This window comes from Salvelinus fontinalis, chromosome 26 (assembly GCF_029448725.1).
Source record: "Salvelinus fontinalis isolate EN_2023a chromosome 26, ASM2944872v1, whole genome shotgun sequence".
Classification (NCBI taxonomy): Eukaryota; Metazoa; Chordata; class Actinopteri; order Salmoniformes; family Salmonidae; genus Salvelinus; species Salvelinus fontinalis.
In genome coordinates this window covers 25623484-25649344 of record NC_074690.1, presented here as the reverse complement: position 1 = coordinate 25649344, position 25861 = coordinate 25623484, and the positions used below count along the sequence as shown (strand labels likewise).

General features: G+C 43.0%; 1 protein-coding gene across 6 annotated transcripts in view; it reads left to right on the top strand.

Moving 5' to 3' along the window:
* The window catches only part of LOC129824007 (ras GTPase-activating protein nGAP-like), a 106459-nt gene that overhangs the window by 44324 nt on the left and 36274 nt on the right, over positions 1-25861 (top strand). For 4 of the 6 annotated variants that reach the window (XM_055883255.1, XM_055883254.1, XM_055883253.1 and 1 more), the window contains exons 2-3: positions 8681-8808; positions 9240-9363. In XM_055883255.1, the coding sequence (XP_055739230.1) occupies positions 8681-8808; positions 9240-9363 (252 nt within the window). Of the gene's footprint in view, positions 1-8680; positions 8809-9239; positions 9364-19519; positions 19669-23780; positions 24545-25861 lie in introns of those variants that run through there. The other 2 variants (XM_055883257.1, XM_055883256.1) reach the window with 2 other exon arrangements.

Genomic DNA, 25861 nt, shown 5'->3' with positions numbered 1-25861 from the left:
TCGGTGATCAGGCCTACCACTGTTGTGTGTCGTCAGCAAACTTAATGATGGTGTTGGAGTCGTGTTTGGCTACGCAATCGTGGGTTAACAGGGAATACAGGAGGGGACTATGTACACACCCTTGTGGAGCCCCAGTGTTAAGGATCAGCATGGCAGATGTGTTGTTAACTACCCTTACCACCTGGAGGCAGCCCGTCAGGAAGTCCAGGATCCATTTGCAGAGGGAGGTGTTTAGTCACATAGTCCTTAGCTTAGTGATGAGCTTCGTGGGCACTATGGTGTTGAACGCTGAGCTGTAGTCAATGAACAGCATTCTCACATCGGTGTTCCTTTTGTTCAGGTGAGAACGGGTAGTGTGGAGTGCGATTGCATCATCTGTGGATCTGTTGGGGCGGTATGCGAATTGGAGTGGGTCTAGGGTGTTCAGGGGAATGCTGTTGATGTGAGCCATGACCAGCCTTTCAAAGCACTTCATGGCTACTGACGTGAGTGCCACAGGGCGATAATCATTTAGGCAGGTTACTTTCACTTCCTTGGGCACAGGGACTATGGTGGTCTGCTTGAAACATGTCAGTATTACAGACTTGATCAGGGAGAGGTTGAAAATGTCAGTGAGGACACTTGAGAGTTGGTCCGCGCATGCTTTGAATACACATCCTGGTAATCCGTCTGGTCTTTGTGAATGTTAACCTGTTTAAAGGTTTTGTTCACATCGGCTACCGAGAGCGTTATCACACAGTCATCCACAACAGCTGGTGCTCTCGTGCATGCTTCAGTGTTGCTTGCCTCGAATCAAACACAAAAGGCATTTTGCTCGTCTGGTAGGCTCGTGTCACTAGGCAGGTCGCGTCTGGGTTTCCCTTTGTAGTCTGTAATAGTTTTCTAGCCCTGCCACATCCGACGAGCGTCAGAGCCGGTGTAGTACGATTCAATCTTAATCCTGTATTGACACTTTGCTTGTTTGATGGTTTGTCTCAGGGCATTGCGGAATTTCTTATAAGCTCCCGGATTAGTCTCCCCCTCCTTGAAAGCTGCAGCTCTAGCCTTTAGCTCGATGCGGATGTTGCCTGTAATCCATGGCTTCTGGTTGGGATATGTACGTACAGTCACTGTGGGGACAACGTCATCAATGCACTTATTGATGAAGCCGATGACTGAGGTGGTGTATTCCTAAATGCCATTGGATGAATCCCAGAACATATTCCAGTCTGTGCTAGCAAAACAGTCCTGTAGTGTAGCATCCGCATCATCTGACCACATTCATATTGAGTGAGTCACTGGTACTTCCTGCTTTAGTTTTTGCTTGTTAGCAGGAATCAGGAGGGTAGAATTATGGTCAGATTTGCCAAATGGAGGGTGTGGGAGAGCTTTGTATGCATCTCTGTGTGTGGAGTAAAGGTAGTCTAGGATTTTTTTATCCCTGGTTGCACGTGACATGCTGGTAAAAATTTGGTAAAACTGATTTAAGTTTGCCTGCATTAAAGTCCACGGCCACTAGGAGCGACGCTTCTGGCTGAGCATTTTCTTCTTTGATTATGGCCTTATAGAGTTGGTTGAGAGCGGTCTTATTGTCAGCTTCGCTTTGTGGTGGTAAATAGACGGCTACAAATAATACAGATGAGAACTCTCTTGGTAGATAGTGTGGACAGCTTATCATAAGGTACTCTACCTCAGGCGAGCAATACCTTGAAACTCTTCTTTAATATTAGACATCACGCACCAGCTGTTATTGACTAAAAGACACAAACTCCCACCCCTCGTCTTACCAGAGGTAGTGTCTCTGTTCTGCCGGTGCATGGAAAATCCTGCCAGCTTTATATTGTCCGTTTCTTTGTTCAGCCACGTCTCGGTGAAACATAAGATGTTACAATTGCACATTAGCAATGTAAATGGAAGACATTGGGAGTTTGCTCGCTCGCCTCCGGATTCTCAGAAGGTTCCCCGATCTGCGTCCCCATTTCAGGCGTCTTTTCTTCACGCAATAGGCGTGGATCTGGGCCTGTTCCATTGAAAGCAGGATATCCTTCTCGTCGGACTCGTTAACCTTTCTAGCGCAGGCATTCCGCTAGCGACCCACCTCGACAACATCCGGTGAAATTGCAGAGCGCGAAATTCAAACCACAGAAATATAAATATTTATCATTCATGAAAATACATGTGTAATACATCAAAATAAAGCTTAACTTCTTGTTAATCCAGCCCCTGTCAGATTTAAAAAAGGCTTTACAGCGAAAGCACACCATGTGATTATCTGAGGACAGCGTCCCGCATACAAAACCATGAAAAACATTTGTCAACCAGGCAGGTGCGTCACGAAAGTCAGAAATAGCGATATAATAAATGCCTTACCTTTGAAGATCTTCTGTTGGCACTCCAAAAGGTCCCAGTTACATCACAAATGGTCCTTTTGTTCAATAAAGTCCTTCTTTATATCCATAAAAACTTAGTTTAGCTGGCGCGCTTCAGTCAATAATAATTATTGACTGAAGCGCGAGGTTTCCCTCCTTCAAAATGCAACAAGTCAAACAACGTTTATAATCAAAGAATAGTATGTTCATTACCGGAGAAAAATACCAAAGAGCGCGCTTTCCTCCATGCACATGGAAACACTACAGCCAAAATGGGAGCCACTTAGAAAAACTACAATTTCTAGCTCATGTTTACAAAAACCAGCCTGAAACTCTTTCTAAAGACTATTGACATCTAGTGGAAGCCCTAGGAACTGAAATCTGGGAGGTTTTTGCCTTATAATAAAAGTGACAGCCATTGAAAACAGTGGTAGGCTGAAAACATTTTTGGGGGGAGGGTTTGTCCTTGGGGTTTCGCCTACCATATCAGTTCTGTTATACTCACAGACATTATTTTAACAGTTTTAGAAACTTTATAGTGTTTTCTATCCAAAACTACCAATTATATGCATATCTTTGCTTCTGGGCCTGAGTAACAGGCAGTTTACTTTGGGCACGCTTTTCATCCGGATGTCAAAATACTGCCCCCTAGCCCAAGAGAGGTTAAGGAAAAAGTTTCTTCCAGTCCGCGGTGTGTAATCGCTTTTCTGATGTCCAGATGTTATTTTCGGTCATAAGAGACGGCAGCATTATGTACACAATAAGTAAAAAAATAAGTTACGCCAAAACATTTACAAAATTGCACAATTGGTTGGGAGAATGTAAAACGTCATCCATATTCTTCAGCGTTCTTCTTTGATATATTAATGGACAAAAAATTTGCTTTTCTTTCAAAGACAAATTCATTTCTAAGGACCCAAAACGGCACTATTGCAAAGTAATAGATGATTAGCACTGGGTTCTACTTATCTATGAGTGACTGTGGCGGAGTGGTGGATTTGTGGCAAGAACAAAGGCCACAAAGCTCAGTCTTGAATCACTTGTGTCCCCTAAAAGGAAATTATTTGCATGAAGCTAGTAGATATTCTCGCCTTGTGTTAACCAGGCTGCTGTCTGCTGTAACCTGAGCCGTAGAGATAAAGCATGATTGATATTTAGGGCCCTATCCTATTCTTTTTGGGGGAAAGCAGCAGGCTAAAGATTGTGTCCCAAATGCCACCCTATTCCCTATATAGTCCACTACTTTTGACCAGAGGGAATAGGGTGCCATTTAAGAGCCCTCGTTTGTATAGTGTTTTCCTACCCCCTTCAGGGAGCAGCTGCTCTGAGGGAGATAGAACACCTTACTGTGATTCCGGATAGCCCTCCATACTAAGAAAGTGTAACAAAACCCCCTGAGTCACCTCCTCTCTGTGATCCCACATGGTTTACAGCTGGAATGTCACACAATTAGATAAAGACAGAGCTCCAATCATGCTCCAAATCAGTTAATTGCAGTAATTTCTTTCTTTTGACAGTCAGGCTCAGCCCCTAAATCCCCAGCTGCCAATTAAGGTTGCTAATTTGCGATGCTGTTGAATAGTTAGCTGTTGTCAGCTGGGACACACAGGCCTCTGTTTCAGCCTAGGTAGTTAAGGAGAAGGGGTGGCAGGTAGCCTAGTGGTTAGAGTGTTGTGTCAGTAACCAAAAGGTTGCATGATCGAATCCCTGAGCTGACAAGGTAAAATTCTGTCGTTCTGTCCCCGAACAAGGCAGTTAACCCACTGGATCTTGATCCAGGAGGGGATTGAATGTATCTGCTGTAACCAAGAAGCTTGATCTTGACATCTAGCCACTTCGTTAACAAGTTACCAAGCCAAATGCATATCTGGAGCCCTGAGCTGGATATAATTCATGACACATCTTAGATTTCCTATAGCTATACTTAACTTCAATGGCATAGCACGCACCCCCGCACAATTATAATATATATATATTTTTAAAATGGTATTGAAAGTCATATTGTCTGTATTTTGAAATAACCCTGTATACGATATAAACGGTATATCGCCAAAGCCGAATTGTTATATCCCAATTTTGATGTGGTGAGTTTTTTTTCAGTAGTGACAGAGAGTGTACAGTTCAGTATGTCAGTTTCAGTATCACACCCCTCTCTGTCTGTGTCTGGTTTGTCTTTTACCTCAGTTCTGTCCCCCTTTTCCTTTCCCTCCCCACCTGTTGGCCAGGGTTTCTGGATAAAGGATGTCAGGCTATTGTCATTGGAGGAGCTGCTTGTATTTACGGGTTACCATGGTGACCTGGCTAGTGCTTACGAACAGGTATAGGTTGTTCTATGTGTCTGTGTAGGGCTTGAGGTAAAGACTTGTTGCCGGACACAAAACATCCTCTGTTGTGCTATGCAGCAGGGGCCCTGGGTGTGTACGCAACTGGCAAACACAGGGGGAATTAAGTGAGGGAAATTGATTACCCAAAGTTGTAGTCTTAAATGTAGTTTTATGTGCCATGTTATAATTGTTATGTTATTCAGAGTGGTGATTCATCCTTGAGATAAAGGACGTTGTTTTATTGACATCTTTGAACAAGTGGTAAGTTTCCCCCCTTAGAAAGAAAAGAACACTGTGTGAGCACTGTGGTAATTAGGCAGCATATTCACATCACCACCGTATTTATGATTGCCAAACAGCTGCTACTTCGCTGTTTTTGAATCACAACAGTAAGCAAATTCAATAGGCTTATAGTCTACTTCTGCTAAGATCAAAACCGAAAGGACTTTATTTTCTTTGAGGAACCATATTTACCCTTGAGCTTTTCTCTAGTTTTGAGCCTGGAAGTAGAAGTTGAAGATCCTATATACATATATTTGTAATGACGACTGCATTACAATAGACGTGTGTGTTTTAGGAGGAGGACCTATTCTATATTGGCAGTGATTAGCAACCAAAGCATGCCCCTGAAACCCCATCCAGGACAGGTGGCAGAACCTCACCCTGGCTCCCAGACATTCCAGACAGGCTTCTGGAGGGTTGGATTTTTCCCTGACCATGTGGAACGGGCCTGGTCAGGGCCTGCTGCTGGACATATCTGCCTGGCTGATGCCTGACTAGAGTATTCATAGATGCCAGAAGTGCCAGTTGCCTTAGTTCCAGTCACATATTTCATTCTCTTTCTGTCTTTCACACCTGTATAGTAGACACACGGGCACTTCGTTTCTCTCACTGTAGCTGCTATTTGTGTGCTTTGCTTTGACCCCTGCCGGGTCACAAACTGGCAAAGTTCTTTAGCTTCCAGCTGGCAAGACTTCACTGCTAATTGTTTTTAGACCCGTATGCCACAAAAACAAGCATACGACCGTGTGGGGGCTCAACTCCAGGACACCCACACAGTGACAGCCTCATTACTCAATAACCTAAAGGATTCCCTCCCTGTGAGCTGTGGAGCTGTTCTGATTCATTATCCCCATGTCTTTTTTCTCCTGACTCTCTCACAGCCCAAGCAGCAATCTCAGCTTTGTGTGGTAGCAGAGTGCTGCATCATGCCAAATGTGATTCACACAGACTGAGGCATGCTCACCATGGCTCATATTATTTGGCACCGAGCGCCTCAAGCTTTGGAGCCCCCTACTGTGGCTGGTGTGTCCACCCCCCCACCCCCACACACACACACAATCAGGGGCTTTGACCTTTAATGCTTTTCAGTGCTCTAACAACTGTAGCTGTCAAAGTGCCCGGGACAGATATAGGACCTTAAGCCCTCTGTCTGTTTGTTCCAGGGGGAATGTTAAGTGAGGGGGACATAGTGTTTCCTGTCCTGTCTTTGAATAAACTGCTTTGTTGCACCCGCCACAAGTGCAAGGTCCGAATCACCTCATAAAACCCCAAATGCTTTAAAGCCTTCTTGCCTTGTTCCTGCACACAGATTAGACTAGTCCTGGACTAAAAAGCATGCTGTGGAGATTCTTCATTGAATTTGCTTTTTAGTCCAGAACTAAGTTTAGTGCCTAATCTGTATTTGTCTGTGAAAGCGGTCCTTTTCATTTAATTGAAATCTTTTTTTGCTAGCCTACAGTTTGACTGGTGTTGTTGACATTGCTTAATTCATGCATATTTCTTGGGTATTCTACAGCTATATGAGTGCAAATGAAAGCTCATCAAATTAGACCTGTTTGAGTTGTCTCTGAAGGACCTGCCCTGCCTCTTTTCAAAGACCTCAGCCCTGAGAATGGGATGATGACGGTTAGATAGCAAATGTTCTTAAACCAACCAGACAAACAAGCTTCTGCAGCTGAGCATGGAGGAGTTATGTAAGGGGAATAGCCAGTGGCGTACCCTCCCTGAGACCAGATGTACTTGTATAAGCAGCCTTCTGACTAGCCTAAATGTCTCATCTTCCTTTGTTTTTTTTTGTTGCACAGATTTGAAGTAATCTGTTCAGTTGGAGGTATACACATGGTTCCTGTTCCTCTTCAATAGACACTGTTGGTAATTACTTAGTGATAAGTGTATGGGTTTCTGTGGACGTGGTAGTTGGGATTTCTCAGAAACACAGACAAACTCCAATTCGATTTTTACACCTACTTCGGAGAGTCCATTTTGTGGCCTTGAATTCCCCTGAGAAATGTGGCAATTTCACATGGTAGCTAGCTACATTTGAACAGTAGCAGGTGTGAGAAGTTTCCGTTCTCTTGGGTGTTTAGGCAGTGAAGCTTTGTGGTTTATTTTTTCACATGCATCCAGAAATATATCTGTTAACTCGGCACCTACATCTCTGTGTAGTCTACATTCCACAGTACAGTGCTATCATAGGATGGGAAAAAGTTATATTCTTCTCAGCATTGAAGATTAATGATAGATGTTCCAGTGATGACACTCAAGCTTAGTTGATTCTCTTTTTCAAAAGAACTTTAAGTCCCTGTATTTTAGTGTCAGAAATGATGAGTAATAAATTGCACCGGATTATTTTGTTCCCGTCGTCTGTAATCTTTGTATGGGAAATTGGAGGGATTCAGAAGGAGCTGAGCTGTTCACTCACTCCACCCCAGTCAATTAGCCAACTGGCACACAGTTTCTTACTGGAGCTCAGCTACCCATATGTTGTACATAAACAATGAATACATTGATTGTGAAACAGCATAGGGTGCCATTTGGGATCCCGATCATTGACTGACTTGCTTTCGGCATAGTAAATAAACCTCTGGGAATAGTGCCTCCTTTGGACTCAACCTTGTTAGTCCATGGAGATTGATTGAGCCTGAAGGGCACCTATAGCACTTTCCACTAATGCTCAGTGACATGTGGGCATGACCTATGCAATCTGCTTTCTTCCTAACTACTCTGTACCAATGCACCACCCAGACATCCATTTTTAATCACCTATCCGATCTGCTTTCTTCCTAACTACTCTGTACCAATGCACTCCCCCCTATTCCCTATATAGTTCACCATGGGCCCTAGTTAAAAGTAGTGCACTATATAGGGAATAGTGTGCCATTTGGGACGGAAGCATCTCACCAGTAGGAAAAGGTCACATCCTGCACCAGACATCCTGGAGGAGCAGTGAGGCAGTTTAATGGACACAAGGCAGTGCACTTTGTAATTTCACATACTTTTATATAATTATTTTGCAAGATTAGGTAGGCTATCAAGCTTGGTTTCAAGTATGATGATTATTTATTGGGCAAGAGAATTCAATGCCACATACATCACTGGTGTTTGTTTGTTTTTTAAAAGCAATATTTGTTATGTGATTAGTTACATTAGGCTATGTTTTATGACAAGGTAAGGGATTCACCTTCCCCAGTTTTGCATGTCAGTGGATAATGTAGTTGTTTTTAATCATATTTTCTCCCCCTTTTATTCTAATTCAATATGTACAAACTATATCTGATGTAATTGAAGATATTTTCAATAACATGCAGTGGAGTGAAAATCCATTGTTTGGTGCTTAGCAGAGGACAACTCTGCCCTCTACAGACGAGCTGTGTTGACTTCACCTTATTTTCTCTGGGCTCAACAGAGTTGATGTTAATTCATTTTCCTACCTAAAGCTGATTCCTCTCTGTGTCAGTGGGATCAACAATACAGCTGTGTCTCGTGAGGATCTATTTTTGGTTAGGCAGCTGACTTTTATCAGTCATAATGAGGCATAAGCAAAAAGCAGTTCACTTCCCTATGGCTTCCTATTATTGCATACGAAAGGTGGTGTATAAAGTTTCAAGAGTTAAGAGAAATATTCAATATAAACTGTTCCTTGTTGAACACATTTTCCTAATTTACCGTGGGATCTTCTGTCCTGCTTCGTTCTTCTGAAGTGTCACTCTTGTCCCCTATGTGCAGATGTGAAGGGACCACCCACACACCGCTTTTCCTGCGGCCAGTCACCCTACTCCGAGACCAGTATGTGGGAGAGGAAGTACTGCATCCTGACTGATAGCCAGCTCATCCTGCTCAACAAGGAGGAAGAGGTGAGTGAAGTTCCTCCTAATACTACCCCAACGCAGGCACACACTTTGAGGGACAATGGAAGGTGTGCATTGTAGGGTGCTCCACCTTGCATCTCTAAAAATCAATCCCGGGTTCTGTGTGTGCAGAAAAAAATATTAATTAAAGATCAGACCTAAATGTCCTATATTTCCCAGGCTGATAATGTTCCTAAGCTACTGTGAAAACTATTACGGTTTCAGTATACATACTACAGAAAAACATTATTTGCTGATGATGCCCTTAATAGGGTCAGTGCTATTCGGAATCATTGGAATGCCCCTACCCATAACCCTAACCCTTACCTTAGCTATGTTAAATTTCCACTTCAATGGAGTAGGGATGTCCCAAGGATCCCGGATAGCACGGACCCTACTAACAGTGCCTCCTGTCTCCCCCTCTGTGTGATTCTCAGATGACAGGTGAGGTGGTTGATGGTCCTACAGAGTCATCGAAGGGCAGGAGCCTGCGTAGGACAGTCAGTGTCCCTTCAGAGGGACAGTTCCCTGAGTTCCAGGCAGAGGGCGCCTCCATGCTAGGTAAGACACACCACAGACTAGAAAGGAGAGGAGCCTCTGCAGTTACCAATCTGTTACACAATGCACTGACTAATGGGACAGGGAAACGTTGGATGTCTCCCACATGGCACCGTATTCTCTATTTACTGCACTACTAGGCACTGGTCAAAAGTAGTTCACTAAATAGTTAGTACCATTCGGGCTCCCGAGTGGCGCAGCATCTCAGTGCAAGAGATAGTCCTTGGTTCGAATCCAAACTGTATCACATCTGGCTGTGATTGGGAGCCCCATAGGGAGGCGCACAATTGGCCCAGCGTCGTCCGGGTTTGGCCGGGTAGGCCGTCGTTGTAAATAAGAATTTGTTCTTAACTCACTTGACTGGTTAAATAGAAAAATATCTGCATCCCAATGTTTTATTTAAGGGATTCATTTTCTGTTAGCATTAATGAGAGGATATGCTGCACAGAGTAAGTTCATTATAAACTCAGCAAAAAAATAAACGTCCCTTTTTCAGGACCCTGTCTTTCAAAGATAATTCGTAAAAATCGAAATAACTTCACAGATCTTCATTGTAAAGGGTTTAAACACTGTTTCCCATGCTTGTTCAATGAACCATAAACAATTAATGAACATGCACCTGTGGAACCATCGTTAACACTAACAGCTTACAGACGGTAGGCAATTAAGGTCACAGTTATGAAAACTTAGGACCCTAGAGGCTTTTCTACTGACTCTGAAAAACACCAAATGAAAGATGCCCACGGTCCCTGCTCATCTGCATGAATGTGCCTTAGGCATGCTGCAAGGAGGCATGAGGACTGCAGATGTGGCCAGGGCAATAAATTGCAATGTCCGTACTGTGAGACGCCTAAGACAGCGCTACAGGGAGACAGGCTGGACAGCTGATCGTCCTCACAGTGGCAGACCACGTGTAACAACACCTGCACAGGATCGGTACATCCGAACATCACACCTGCGGAACAGGTACAGGATGGCAACAACAACTGCCCAAGTTACACGAGGAACACACAATCCCTCCATCACTGCTCAGACTGTCCACAATAGGCTGAGAGAGGCTGGACTGAGGGCTTGTAGGCCTGTTGTAAGGCAGGTCCTCACCAGAAAACACCGGCAACAACGTCGGCTATGGGCACAAACCCACCGTCGTTGGACCAGACAGGACTGGCAAAAGATGCTCTTCACTGACGAATCGCGGTTTTGTGTCACCAGGGGTGATGATCGGATTCGCGTTTATCGTTAAAGGAAAGAGCGTTACACCGAGGCCTGTACTATGGAGCGGGATCAATTTGGAGGTGGAGGGTCCGTCATGGTCTGGGGCAGTGTGTCACAGCATCATCGGACTGAGCTTGTTGTCATTGCAGGCAATCTCAACGCTGTGCGTTACAGGGAAGACATCCTCCTCCCTCATGTGGTACCCTTCCTGCAGGCTCATCCTGACATGACCCTCCAGCATGACAATGCCACCAGCCATACTGCTCGTTCTGTGTGTGATATCCTGCAAGACAGGAATGTCAGTGTTCTGCCATGGCCAGCGAAGAGCCCGGATCACAATCCCATTGAGCACGTCTGGGACCTGTTGGATTGGAGGGTGAGGGCTGGGCCTTTCCCCCTAGAAATGTCCGGGAACTTGCAGGTGCCTTGGTGGAAGAGTGAGGTAACATCTCACAGCAATAACTGGCAAATCTGGCACAGTCCATGAGGAGGAGATGCACTGCAGTACTTAATGCAGCTGTTGGCCACACCAGATACTGACTGTTATTTTAGATTTTGACCCCCCCTTTGTTCAGGGACACATTATTCCATTTCTGTTAGTCAGATGTCTGTGTAACTTGTTCAGTTTATGTCTCAGTTGTTGAATCTTATGTTCATACAAATATTTACACATGTTCAGTTTGCTGAAAGTAAACGCAGTTGAGTGAGAGTACGTTTCTTTTTTTGCTGAGTTTAGATACAACCCTTTCCGCCTTGATATAAATAAATGTTATTTTTTTATTTGACCTTTATTTAACTAGGCAAGTCAATTAGAACAAATTCTTATTTTCAATGAAGGCCTAGGAACAGTGGGTTAACTGCCTTGTTCAGGGGCAGAACGACAGCTTTTTACCTTGTCAGCTCGGGATTCGATCTTGCAACCTTTCGGTTTACTAGTCCAACGCTCTAACCACTAGGCTACCTGCCGCCCCACTGCATACATAGATGATATGTATGCAGTTAGCAGTATTTTCTTGTGTTTGAGGACTTCTTATAGGTTTTTAAATGCATACAGACTCATCTGAACATTACTAACTGGTGCAACAATAATTACACTTGGCTCAGGACCATAGAGAAACGTTTAAATTCCTGATATGGGTGATGGTGATTTGATCTCCATCTACGTATCCCTCTTTGAGTTCGTAATACACACTCTGCGACAAAGGAGTAGTCTGCAAGTATGAAGAACAATAGCACAGGCATCGGTGGGGTGGGGTGGATTAAAAAGAACTGCTAGCAGCGTCCGTTACATAACCACGGCAGAGCTTTTTAGAAAATATGACATAGCTGCAGTAGGGAGTGTTATTATCAACTGAAATAACTTAATTCTCTGATGATGAGTCTGCGGACTGCTGCTGCCCTCTTCCAGCCTGGTGTGTGAGAAACTGCTATAAGCTCCCAAAGGGAACAAAATGACAAGTTATTAGCATAGGGTAACCTTGCAGTAATAACAGAATGGACTGACAACTATGTTTAATGTCTTGTATCGGTTTTCCTGAGGGTTTCATTTCATTTAGGCCGGTTAGTGGAGATGCTCTACTGCTGGCGTCCGTAGGACGGGAGATGTTCTGTGGTGTAGGTGTCTTAGAGAATGTATAGACGGAGACAAAGCACCCAGTGTCTAACCTCTATCCATCCATCTGACATGGTCTGAGTAGCATGACTGACCCCAGTGCCTTGACGTGGGCTTTTCCCAGCCAGGGCATTCACTGAGGGAATCTGCGGGGGTGCAGCTGCTGGCTGGAGGGGTGCGGGGCTGGGTTGGGCTGGGGGTCAGTGGGAATAGGGAAGGGGTCATTGGGCTGGTTGTATTGTGACAGCAGCTGATGGGTAGAGGTATGAGGACGGACATGGGTTGCCTCCCAAATGGCACACTATCCCCTATATAGTGCACTACTTTTGACCAGAGCCCTGGTCAAAAGTATTCAGTATAAAGGAATAGGGTGCCATTTGAGACACCGGCCCTGTAACTGTGGGAGTTAGTCATTCTCATGACCCTCTTAATGTTCTCTGTCCTGCCCTAAAATGTGGGAGAGAGGGTTATTTATATGTTAATCTATAGTCTGCTTTGACAAAAGTGCTCTCAATGCTAGGTTTCAGGCCAATGCTGGGATTCTATGGGCATTCAACAATCATTTTGATTGACATGTAAAGCAAACAAAAAAGAGAGTAGGAAACTTTGAGATTAATGGAAAGTCTTCCTCCTTAGATATTGTCCATTATTTCACTTTGTTTACAAAGTATGGTGTTGAGAGAGATAAACGTAATAGAGCTTTATATAATATAAAAGTATATGGAGACCCCTTCAAATGAGTGGATTCAGCTATAATTTTTTTCCATTTCTGACACGTGTATAAAATCGAGCACACAGCCATGCAATCGGCATAGAAAAACATTGGCTGTAGAATGGCCTGAAGAGCTCAGTGACTTTCAATGTGACACTGTCATAGGATACCACCTTTTCAACAAGTCAGTCTGTCAAATTTCAGCCCTGCTACAGATGTTTCAGTAAACTTTAAGTGCTGTTATTGTGAAGTGGAAATGTATAGGAGCAATAACGGCTCAGCCGCGAAGTGGTAGGCCACAAAACGGGAGCGCCGAGTGCTGAAGCACATAGCACGTAAAATTCACTGTCCTCAGTTGCAGCACTCACTACCGAGTTCCAAACTGCCTCTGGAAGCAACTTCAGCACAACAACCATTCGTCTGGAGCTTCATGAAATGGGTTTCCATGGCCGAGCAGCCGCACACAAGCCTAAGATCACCATGAGCAATGCCAAGCATCGGCTGGAGTGGTGTAAACCTCGATGCCATTGGACTCTGAAGCAGTGGAAATGCATTCTCTGGAGTGATGAATCACGCTTCACCATCTGGCAGTTCAATGGTTGAATCTGGTTTTGGCGGATGCCAGGAGAACGCTACCTGCCCGAATGCATAGTGCCAACTGTAAAGTTTGGTGGAGGAGGAATACTGGTCTGGGCGGTTTTTCATGGTTCGGGCTAGGCCCCTTAGTTTCAGTGAAGGGAAATCTTAACTATACAACATACAATGACATTCCAGACGATTCTGTGCTTCCAACTTTGTGGCAGCAGTTTGGGTAAGGACCTTTCCTGTTTCAACATGACAATGCCCCCGTAAACAAAGCAAGGTCCGTACAAAAATGGTTTGTCAAGATCGATTTGGAAGAACTTGACTGGCCTGCACAGAGTCCTGACCTTAACCCCATTGAACACATTTAGGTTGAATTGGATGCTGACTGCAAGCCAGGCCTAATTGCCCACCATCAGTGTCCGACCTCACTAATGCTCTTCTGGCTAAATGGAAGCAAGTCTCCACAGTAATGTTCCAACATCTAGTTGAAAGCCTTCCCAGAAGAGTGCAGGCTGTTATAGCAGCAAAGGGAGGATCAACTCCATATTAATACCCATGATTTTGGAATGAGTTGTTCGACATACAGGTGTCCAAATACCTTTGGTCGTGTAGTATACGGTGCATTCAGAAAATATTCAAACCCCTTTTTCACATTTTGTTACGTTACAGGCTCACAGGTCCTCAACTGGCAGCTTCGTGAAATAGTACCCGCAAAACACCAGTCTCAATGTCAACAGTGAAGAGGTGACTCCGGGAGTTGCAAAGAAAAAGCCGTATCTCAGACTGGCCAATAAAAATAAAATATTAAGATGTGCAAAAGAACACAGACACTGACAGAGGAACTCTGCCTAGAAGGCCAGCATCCCGGAGTCGCCTCTTCACTGTTGATGTTGAAACTGGTGTTTTGCGGGTACTATTTCATGAAGCTGCCAGTTGAGAACTTGAGGCGTCTGTTTCTCAAACTAGACACTAATGTACTTGTCCTCTTGCTCAGTTGTGCACCGGGGCCTCCCACTCTTTCTATTCTGGTTAGAGCCAGTTTGCACTGTTCTGTGAAGGGAGAGGTACACAGCATTGTACCAGATCTTTAGTTTCTTGGCAATTTGTTGCATGGATTAGCCTTCATTTCTCAGAACAAGAATAGACTGATGAGTTTCAGAATAAAGTGCTTTGTTTCTGGCCATTTTGAGCCTGTATTCGAACCCACAAATGCTGACGCTCCAGATACTCAACTAGTCTAAAGGCCAGTTTTTTTGTTGCTTTAATCACCACAACAGTTTTCAGCTGTGCTAACATAATTGCAAAAGGGTTTTCTAATGATCAATTAGCCTTTTAAAATGATGAACTTGGATTAGCTAACAACGTGCCACTGGAACACAGGAGTGATGGTTGCTGATAATGGGCCTCTGTACATATTCCATAAAAACAGTACTCATTTACAACATTAACAGTGTCTACACTGCGTTTCTGATCAATTTGATGTTATTTTAATGGACAAAATAATTGCTTTTCTTTCAAAAACAAGGACATTTCTAAGTGACCCCAAACTTTTGAACGGTAGTGTATGTAGTGAACAAAAATATAAATAGAACAATTTCTACGGTTTTACTGAGTTAGTTCATATAAGGAAATCATTCAATTGGAATAAATTCATTAGGCCCTAACCTCTGGATTTCACATGACTGGGAATACAGATATGAATTTGTTAATCACAAAAAATGTAGGAGCATGGCTTTGAAAACCTGTTTTCACCACGACAAATCTCCTTCAGGCTGTTGATTGTGACCTGTGGAATGTTTTCCCACTCTTCAATGGCTGTTCGAAGTTGCTGGATATTTGCGGGTACTGGAACACGCTGTCGTACACCTCGATCCAGAGCATCCCAAACATCCTCAATGGCTGACATGTCTGGTGAATATGCAGGCCATGGACAAACTGGGACATTTTAATCTACCAAGAATTGTGTACAGATCCTTGCGACATGGGGCTGTGCATTATCATGCTGAAACATGAGGTGATGGCTGCACATCAATGGCATAACAATGGGCCTCTTGTCACTGTATCTCTGTGCATTCAAATTGCCATGATAAAATGCAATTTTTGATGTCTGTAGCTTATGCCTGCCCATACCATTACCCCACCACCATCATGGGGCCCTCTGTTCACAACATTGACATCAGAAAACATCTCGCCCACACAAAACAATACATATGGTTTCGGTTGTGTGGCCGGTTGATTCTACTGCCAAATTCTCGAAAACGACGTTGGAGACTGCTTGTGGTATGGAAATGTTCCCTACAACTTTAGACATCTGTGGCATTGTGTTACACATTTTAGTGTGGCCTTTTTAATGTCCCCAGCACAAGGTGCACCTGTGTAAAGATCATGCTGTTTAATCAGCTTCTTGACATGCCACACCTTTCAGGTGGATGGATTATCTTGGCAAAGGAGAAATGCTAACTAAGAGGCATATTAACAAATGTGTGTACAAAATGGGAGAGAAGTAAGTTTTTTGTGTGTATGTAATATTTCTGGGGTCTTTTTCTTCAGCTCATGGAACATGGGACCAACAATTTAATGTGTTTTATATGTAATATATACAGTTCCTTCGGAAAGTATTCAGACCCCTTGACTTTTTCCACATTTTATGTTACAGCCTTATTCTAAAATTGATTAAATCGTTTTTTTACCTCGTCAATCTACACACAGAACCCCATAATGACAGAGCAAAAACAGCTTTTTAGAAATGTTTGCTAATTTATAAAAATAAAAAAAAATGAAATATTACATTTATTTAAGTATTACAGCATTGATTATTCTTGGGTAAGACGCTTGGCACACCTGTATTTGGGGAGTTTCTCCCATTCTGCTCTGCAGATCTTCTTAAGCTCTGTCACTTTGAATGGGGAGTGTTGCTGCACAGCTATTTTCAGGTCTCTGCAGACATGTTCGATCAGGTTCAAGTCCAGGTTCTGGTTGGGCCACTCAAGGACATCCAGAGACTTGTCCCGAAGCCACTCCTGCGCTGTCTTTCATCAAGGATCTCTCTGTACTTTGTTTCGTTCATCTTTAACCTTGGTCCTAACTAGTCTCCCAGTCTCTGCCACTGAAAAACATCCCCACAGCATGATGCTGCCACCATCTTGCTTCACCGTAGGTATGGTGTCAGGTTTCCTCCAGACATGATGCTTGGCATTCAGGCCAAAATGTTCAATCTTGGTTTCATCAGACCAAATAATCATATTTCTCATGGTCTGAGAGTCTTTAGGTGCCTTTTCGCAAACGCCAAGCGGGCTGTCATGTGCCTTTTACTGAGGAGTGGCTTCCGTCTAGCGAATCTACCATAAAGGCCAGATTGGTGGAGTGCTGCAGAGATGGTTGTCCTTCTGAAAGATCTCCTCAGAGGAACTCTAGAGCTCTGTCAGATTGACCATCAGTTTCTTGGTCACCTCCCTGATCAAGGCCCTTCTCTGGATGGAGGCGACTGTGTTCTTGGGGACCTTCAATGCCCCAGAAATGTTTTGGTACCCTTCCCCAGATCTGTGCCTCGACACAACCCTGTCTCGGAGCTCTACGGACAATTCCTTCGATCTCATGGCTTGGTTTTTGCTCTGACATGCACTGTCAACTGTGGGACCTTATATAGACAGGTGTGTGCCTTTCCAAATCATGTCCAATCAATTGAATTTACCACAGGTGGACTCCAATCAAGTTTTAGAAACACCTCAAGGATGATCAATGGAAACAGGATGCACCAGAGCTAAATTTGAGTCTTGTAGCAAAAGGGCTGAATATTTTGTTATTATTATTTGTACTCCATAATGACAAAGCGAAAACAGGTTTTTAGAAACTTTTACAAATGTATTAATTTGTATATATATATATATATATATATATATATATATATAATCCATTTTAGAATAAGGCTGTAATGTAACAATGTGGATAAAGTCAAGGGATCTGAATACCTTTCGAAGGCTGTGTGTGTGAAGGTTTTCTTCCAGGGGTAAAGGAGAGGACCAAAATGCAGCGTAGCCAGTGCTCAACATGTTTAATTAAACAATAACCATGAACACTTAACAAATAACAAACCGTGAAAACCGAGACAGTCCTATCTGGTGCAGAACAAACACTGAGACAGGAAACAAACACCCACAAAACACCAGTGAAACCCTGGCTGCCTTAGTATGACTCTCAATCAGAGACAAACGATACACACCTGTCTCTAATTGAGAATCATACCAGGCCGAACACAAAACCCCACATAGAAATAGAAAACATAGACTGCCCACCCAACACTCACGCCCTGACCAATAAAGACATATAAAACAAGAGAAAACAGGTCAGGAACGTGACAGTGTGTGTCTGTCTTTCACTGTGTCTGTCTAATTTATCAGACACTTTTTTCATCTCTTTTTTGATTTCTAGGGACATAGCCTATTTTTTTGTTTAGTTTTTACAAAGGACATAATAGTGTTCACATACATTCACACCCTTGAAATACTTTTCCACCATGTTATTCTATTCCGCCACCATTGGCAGTGTTTAATGACTAGGTTTTGTGACATATGATACTGAATTGCATTGTTAGAGAAAAGTCAGTAACATTGCTGGTAATTCTCTGTGTTAACACCAAATAATTTACAGGTTATTAACCACTGCATGGGAAGCATTCTCACCTTTTTGTTGTTTGTGTATATAAGAGTATTTGAATTAAAGCGTTTCCACTTTATTTCTTTTTTTTGGTACTACACCTATGACCTTGTAGTTACGAGGTTAATAAAGTCAGCAGAAACCTTAGGTTGTTGCGTCACGAAGATTACTGATATGTAAAGCATTAAACACAGAGAATCTCACTGCCAATAGACTGCCGATAGGTTCTTAATCACAGTGGGAGGCTGTTCCTTCTCTTGCTAAAACAAAATCGGTAGCTACTGTGTGCCAAGCCGGTAGCGACGAACCTACCATTTCTACTTGTAGAATCGCAATGCTCAGCAGTGGCTAACAACTTGAATTTGAGCCAATCAGAGAGCATGAACCCCCAGGTGGGGGAGCCAACAGGAGTGACAACAGAAAGGGATAAAGAGGGCTATTCTCCGTACATCCACGGATGAGCCACAATAAATGAGCTAGTTTTCATGAAGCAGCTGCCTGTATTTTCTTCAGAGTTAGTGCAGTGTCCTTAGCTAGCTATCTGGCAACAGTATGTTGTGCTAGCTAACAATATGGTAACATTAGCTAGCTAAACATTTAGCTATGGGCTGGCACTGGCAGTATGGGATTATGTAAAGTGAATTAAAAATAAAACATCCTCGTCATCTTGCTCGGTCGTTATCTAGGTGTGGCCATCTGGCTAGTATCACCAAAGACTTTCTACAAAATAGCAACATTAGCACAGCTAGCTAGCTAATCTTGGAATAAACGACACACACGGACATGTATTGCCAAGCAACGCTACTGGCACCTTCTGGTTTGGAGTATTTTAACAAGGCTGAGTGGCTGACGACTTCAAGGTCTTTGCTGTGTGATCACAAAATAGATTGACTGCCGACACTGTTCAGGGATGCCTAAGTATTGTCGGTAGGCACGCATTTGACAATCCTACCCGTATGTCAAAGCTTTTAAGGCTATGATGTGTGTGAGTTTACAGAATAGGACTTTTTCAGCTTTTCATGCTGGAATGGAAGCATTTTGACGTGACATTTCAGCAGAGTAATACATTTGTTGACAAGTTTATATCCATTCGATCTACAAAGATCTTGTGATGTGGTCCCATCAACTCTCCTGACCTGAAAACTTTCAAAATTTGTGCAATCTACCGTAAATAATTCTGATTTCTGATCATATGCCGCACACCCCCTTTTTACTGGGGCGACGGAGGGGGCAGAGGGTTTGCTCTGGCAGGGAAGTTCCACACGTCTTGAGAACGGTATGTGGGCTCTCAGATGGAAGGGCTGCTATTGTTGTGCTAATTTCAAAAGACTTATAGAGAACAGAAAGGCTGTGTGGGGTTGACTGGCTTGGGCTCAGGCTTTTCTGCATTCCTGCATGTCTTGAAGGGAGGAGAACTAACAGCCAAGGACGAGATAGTAGCCTAAGCGAGCACCAGGATCTTGTGAAATTGCCTGATATATTTTCTGCAGAATGTGATTTCTGGATTGTAAAACTATGGAATTCATATGGGGTAGGTTCAAGTTGTTTTAATGTTTAACTTAGAATACAAAAAGAGCAATCGCGTAAGAACTCTCGCACCACTACTCAGGAGGACCCTGTCCAACTTTTCCATGCGCAACCAGTTACTTTTGGCCACTCAACAACACCTATATTAATTTGTGTTGGATGTTCAATCAATTTGTCTAGTGTTCGGTCAGAAACGCTTAGGCTACGCCCCTGTTGGTATCTATACTTTGTAAGATGCAATGTAACATCATGTGGCTACAATGTAGAAACATTGTTGTAACTTTGTAGCGTGTTGACAAACACGTGATATTCTTGTCATGTAATCTGCCAAATTATTTCATTGATCTATTATCCTAAACCTTGGTTATTGTTGGTTATCTGGCAACCTTACAGGCCCAAATGCAGCCATGTTTATATCAATATCAAATTATTTCTGCATAACAATTAATGGAAAACTCCACCCAAAAACGATCTTTTGGTGTTTGTTTCATTCGTCCATTGTTGATATAGTCCCAAAATGTTTTGCATGTCAGCAATCAAGTTTTCTAGATATGTCACTTTTCAAAATGCCTAAATCTGATCCGTATGATGCATTTTGCATCATATGATGCTGCATTTTGCAGCGTTTGTTGTTGACGATCTCATTATTTCACTTATTTTATTTTTTATTTCTAATCATTATGAATTATATTTGTCAAATAGCAGCCCGTAGAATCTGTCAACTCTTTTACAACTCTTTTACTTACATTCTCACCATGGGGGAAAACAATTGACATAATGACATTTCTGTAAATTACTCTGCTCACAACCAATGTTTACTGTATTTTCTTCCACAAGGATGTATTTTCACATTCATAAATAAAATAAAATGTCAATACAGGGAAGTGTCAGTAGGTGCCACAAAGCAGGGCATGGAAACCATTATTATTCTGTCTTTTTTATTGAACCTTTCATTTAACTAGGCAAGTCAGTTAAGAATTCTTATTTACAATGACAGATTTTTACCTTGTCAGCACGGGGATTCGATCCAGCAACCTTTCAGTTACTGGCCCAACACTCTAACCACTAGGCTACCTGCCGCCCCAAAATTGAACAGTGATTACGGCTAAAGCCAAGAGCAATGCTGTGTTACTTGGACATCAGACTGGTTCCATTGGTTGATGGGGATTCCTTGAATAGTTGTTGTGATACAGACTGTTTACAGTTGGACAATGGATACATCCCATTGGATGCACCCATTCAAGTGGCAGTGTCATTGGTCCCTGAGGATGGCTTCATAGGATAGATACGTCAGAACATGTTTTTAGGTCGAAATAATATTTTCAGAAACTTTCAAATTGTAATTTCTGTATCTGAACGGTGATTCTGTGACACAAAGACAGTGGCTCACAATAGTGGCTCATAAGTGGTTTATCTCTTATCTTTACCTTAATGGAAGATTTCAGTGTTTTTGTAGAAAGCACTTCACGCTGTGTTTGTACATCTAGGTTTTGGCAAACATTGTGCAGGTGTGTTTGTTCTGGTTTATGATTGGACAGGGAATGAACATATGGAGTGTTTTAATGTTCCACACATTCTTCACACTATTGCCATGTGACATCTTACCATTGATAGACGCTCATTCCTACACCACCATGTCACTTGTGTAACAATGTGTGTTTTATGTAGCAAGTGTTGGTATTGTTTTGCTTTTTCCCTGTTGTGACACGTTTTGATGACCAGCGCATAGTCGTAGTTTGCACCGTATGGATTCTGTAAGAAATGAATTTCTATGGATGCTTCCCCCAGTAATCCTTTCTAAAGTAACCCTATAGACACTATACTTGGGTACTATAGTACATAGCTCGATACTTTGTCATCAACTCCACCTGATTTTAAATCTCTGATATATATATATTTTTATCACCCAAAACATTCTACAGTAGACAGTGCTGTTATTATTTCAGGTTTTTCAGCATCATCTTAACAATATCATGAATGAACACAGTCTATCCATAAGTTGTTGCAATGGCATTTTATCAAATGATGTGTCAATTCCTTCCTCGCTGACTGGCTGTCGGTCTTGCCACGACAGCCTTTATGTAGCACAGTATGTCAAGGTCACTACTCAGGGCTGTCTACAGGAGCTGACTGTGAGGCAGGCAGTCGTCAGACTGTCTGGTGGGGAACCGTGCTGCCTGTAGACATGGTCCCATTCCAAATGGCACCCTATTCCCTATATAGTGTACTATGTTTGACCAGAACCCATCCAAATTAATGCATTATATAGGTAATAGGGTGCCATTTGAAACACCTTGCCCCCTGCTGCATCCGATCCTGAAAATCCAGTTAAACAATTGATTCGGTGCAGGCCTTCTTGAAATCAATATCTTGTTAAAAGATAAGTGCAGGGTTAAAATGCATAGCCTGCCACGCGGGGAAATTAGGCCCCTGCTGTAATTAGAAGTGATGCTTATTGGGAGATTTCTATCAGAACACCGTTTATACCAGGTAGCAACTAGCCTAATCATATGGACCTGTTCATAAAGCTTCTCAGAGTAGGAGGGTGGAGTTGGGATCGCCCCCCCCCGTCCTTTCATTAGTCTATAACCTAAAAGGCAAAAGTGATCCTAGATTGTCCTTGTTTGCATGTAGAATAGCTGTTATGGTAGGCTAATTGTATGCTGTTTTTACTTCAGCGTGCTCCATTATCTCCAAACGTGATGGGGTAAGAAATCACAATGTAGCGTAGGCCTTCATGCCAACATATGGTTTCAATAGATCAAAATATATTTGATGCAACTAAAGGATAAAGATTAAAATGTCTTGAAAACATCATCCTTGTTTGCTACTCCTTTGGTCACTCACCACTTCATTGTGCTTGTGATATCTGAAGTATGGATGGTGATCATCAATAATTCATCTTTCTCAAGCACTTTGGGCTATTATTGAACTTAGCCCAGCCCCAAGTTTTTACTTACCTCGCAACGCCCACACCATTAATGCTACTGCATGATAAGGACTATGGAAATTATATTCCCTGAGGAAAATTCTGCAGTTTAAGTAACTTTCAGTGTTGGGTAACTTGGGTCACATGCTGCACAATGCATATAGTCAACAATTTAGGATTTCACTAGCTGAATTATGCAGCTGAATATGTACTAAAGCTCTGAGGTAGAGGACGAGGCACTGCTGCACTGTTCAAACACTGTCACCGGGGATTGCTGATCCACAAATCTGTGTTGTGCTCGTTGTTGTTTTTCATAGTTGAGTCTCCCAACCACTGCAGATTTCTTACCACTGAGTTATTGGACTAATAAGAGATTGTTCAAGTAACAGCTTTTTAGCAAGGGTCTGGAGTTGTATCTGTGTGGAGTGCTGCATAGTAACTTTATAGATGAACATGAACTCAGTCTTCTTTTTGCTGTGCATAAGGAGAAGTCTGGCGCATGCAGTTAAATAGTGGACATTTCAAATTTTCTGATTCTATTTTCAGACAGTGGTGATTCACTGTAGCTTGTGGCAAACATTAAACTAGAAAACACATGGAGTCACTTGCAAATGTTAACTGTAAATGGTCAACAAATTGAAAGGGTGGCCTCTTATAAGTATCTTTTGTATCTGGATAGATGAAAAGCTGAGTTTCAAACAGCACATTCATTTTTTTTCCCTAAAAGCTGTAATTTTAAGTTGGGTTTTTATTTCAGGAATAAAACATGTTTCTCTACGTCAGTCAGGAAAGACCTTGTCCAAGGGACAGTTATTTATTTTGATCTGTGCTGTATTATGGTGATATTGTTTACATGCAAACCTCCTATAATGCTTCTTTGTCTTGGAACGAGCTGTAAAATATTTTAAAACTAGAGGAGAGCATATCGCTTTTTAAATTTAAAGCTCTCATAGAGGATCATCTTGTTGACCATTGTGATTGTTTTTAGTGTATTGTATTGTGCTATTGTGTTGTGTACACACTGACTACTTCCTCTGACCTCTTGCCAGGTCCCCCTCGAAAAATATGCTTCTAACCTCAAGGGCCATCTCCTGCTGAACACCTTATCTACAGTATAATTCTCCTAAATAGCATCTTGCAAGCTTCCGATACCCATCCCCCTATGGGTTTCCAATCGCTAGCTCTCGCGCTCTGTCCCTCTCTCTCTGTCCCTCTCTAGGTCTCTCTCGCTTCCTCTCTCTCGCTCTCTTTTCTCTTCCTCTCTTTCATACATGATGAGAAAGCCCCCAGAGGTGTGTCCTACATCAGTCGAGTAAGGCAGCAAGTTATTTTGTAATTAGCCTTAAAGCGTGGCTCTAAATTTGTCCTCTGCGTCCTGTGGTTCCAGCAGTGTGTGAGGTGGGCTGCATTTCAGCTGCAGTAGCTACACCGGCAGATGCTACGGTACAGAAAGAGCAAAAAGGAGAGGGCGAGGAGAGAGAAAGACTGAAGAGGGAAGTACTTGCAGTTCTGTTTTATTCTGCTAAGAGGAACGATGGAGTGCAGTTACAGAAATTGATTGAATAAATGCGGTAAAATCTCTTCCGCTGCTGGCATGCCAAAAAGGAGGGAGAGAATAATGAAGTGAAGGTTAAGAATTGCTGCCGAGAGGAGAGAGTGAGAGGGAGAAAGATAGATAGCGGAGTGGGACGAGAGACTGGGGGAGACCAGGGGAAGCATGGAGTGTTAGTTCAGGGAGAAATAGGTGGGATTCCAGACTGCAGGAACAAAACGAATTATTTCAAAATAAAGAGTGATTATCAATGGGATGGCTTCGCAGCACTGCAGAAGATGGACAGTTAAAGGGAAATGACTTTGCCTCATTGGCTGATGGTGATGGTCGGTGTTTAGCCAATCGGGTGCTGACCCTGTCCATCTCCTCCTCAGATGATGGGGAACAGCTGTGACCGAGGTACTGATTCACTCTCCTGTCTTTTTTTCTCTAATTAGGGTCTATTGTATAAAATTGAGTTGATTATTCATGCTTAATTCTCATGTGCGCAGTGCAGAGCACCATCATTAAAAAGCCATTATGTTAGATTGTGAAGTTTCTCTGTGTGGACTGCTGCTTGTACATCGTATTTTCATTAGGGTCTGTACTGTATACATGTAAGGCTCCGTATGATGCGTTTGGTAGCATGTGTTTCACAAACACTGAACGGAATATTTGCCTAACTTCTTTGATCATATTTACTTTGTGCTGTTCGTCAGTGTCCATAGTTGATATTATACAGGATGTGCATGACGTTTGATGGGTGTCTCTCTCTCTTCAAGCCACCCCCGGCCAGAGAGCTCAGTCCTTCTGAATTATGATGCATGCAGCGTTTAAGATGGACCGGGCTGCAGCCAGGGGTGCCAAGAGGACAGTGTCTGAGAGAGAACTTGATATAGCACTTTGAAAAGTAGCCTTTTTATTTATGCTGACTGCTGCATACTGTCTCACTTGTGCCAAAGTTTAATATGAAGGATGGATCTACGGTTAGGCCTAGCTTTAGTGACAACCTGATCGAAACGTGGGATCTGACACATGTTGCTCTAGTCTGGAGGTTATCTCCCATTATCTTGTCTGCTAAAACTTGTTCTTTTACTTCAAATGGTTGTGACTTGTTCTTTCTCAGAGCATTCCTGTTGCACCGGGTCAATCTGCTCAAAAAATGGGGCTTAACTTAGCTTCCAATCAATCGCTCTCTGGATATCGGCCAGGGATCTCAATGTGACGGATGGTTTGAGACTTCTGTATTTGGAAGATGTGGCTTGCTTTCTTGCTCTGTACAACATTGGTAAGGCACTGACAGGCCTTGTATGCAGCTGCAGTAAAAGCTGCACTGGCTGTGGAAGTCAAGGGTGTGGCCCAAATGACACCCTATTCCCTCAAAAGTAGTGCACTACATATGATGCCATTTTGAACGTAGCCAGGGACTCGGGGATGAGAAATTAGAGGGTCTTTGTCAGTTGAGGGACTGCTCCAGCCTCCTGCCTCTAACCTCACCTGCCTGGGCACTGCTCCAGGAGGCTTGGCTGAGCTGACACTCCGGTGCCCAGGCTTACTGGGGCCTAGCAGCTGGATTCCCATGATGATGGCCCTGCCCTGCCTCTGTAAACTGAGACCACCGGAGGGAAAAATAAATGTGGGTTGAGTCCATCCTCATCCTTGACACAGATGGCCATAACCTTATCGTACAGAGAGACTGCATAGTTTGTCAGAACGGACCAGAAATAACTGTCTTCT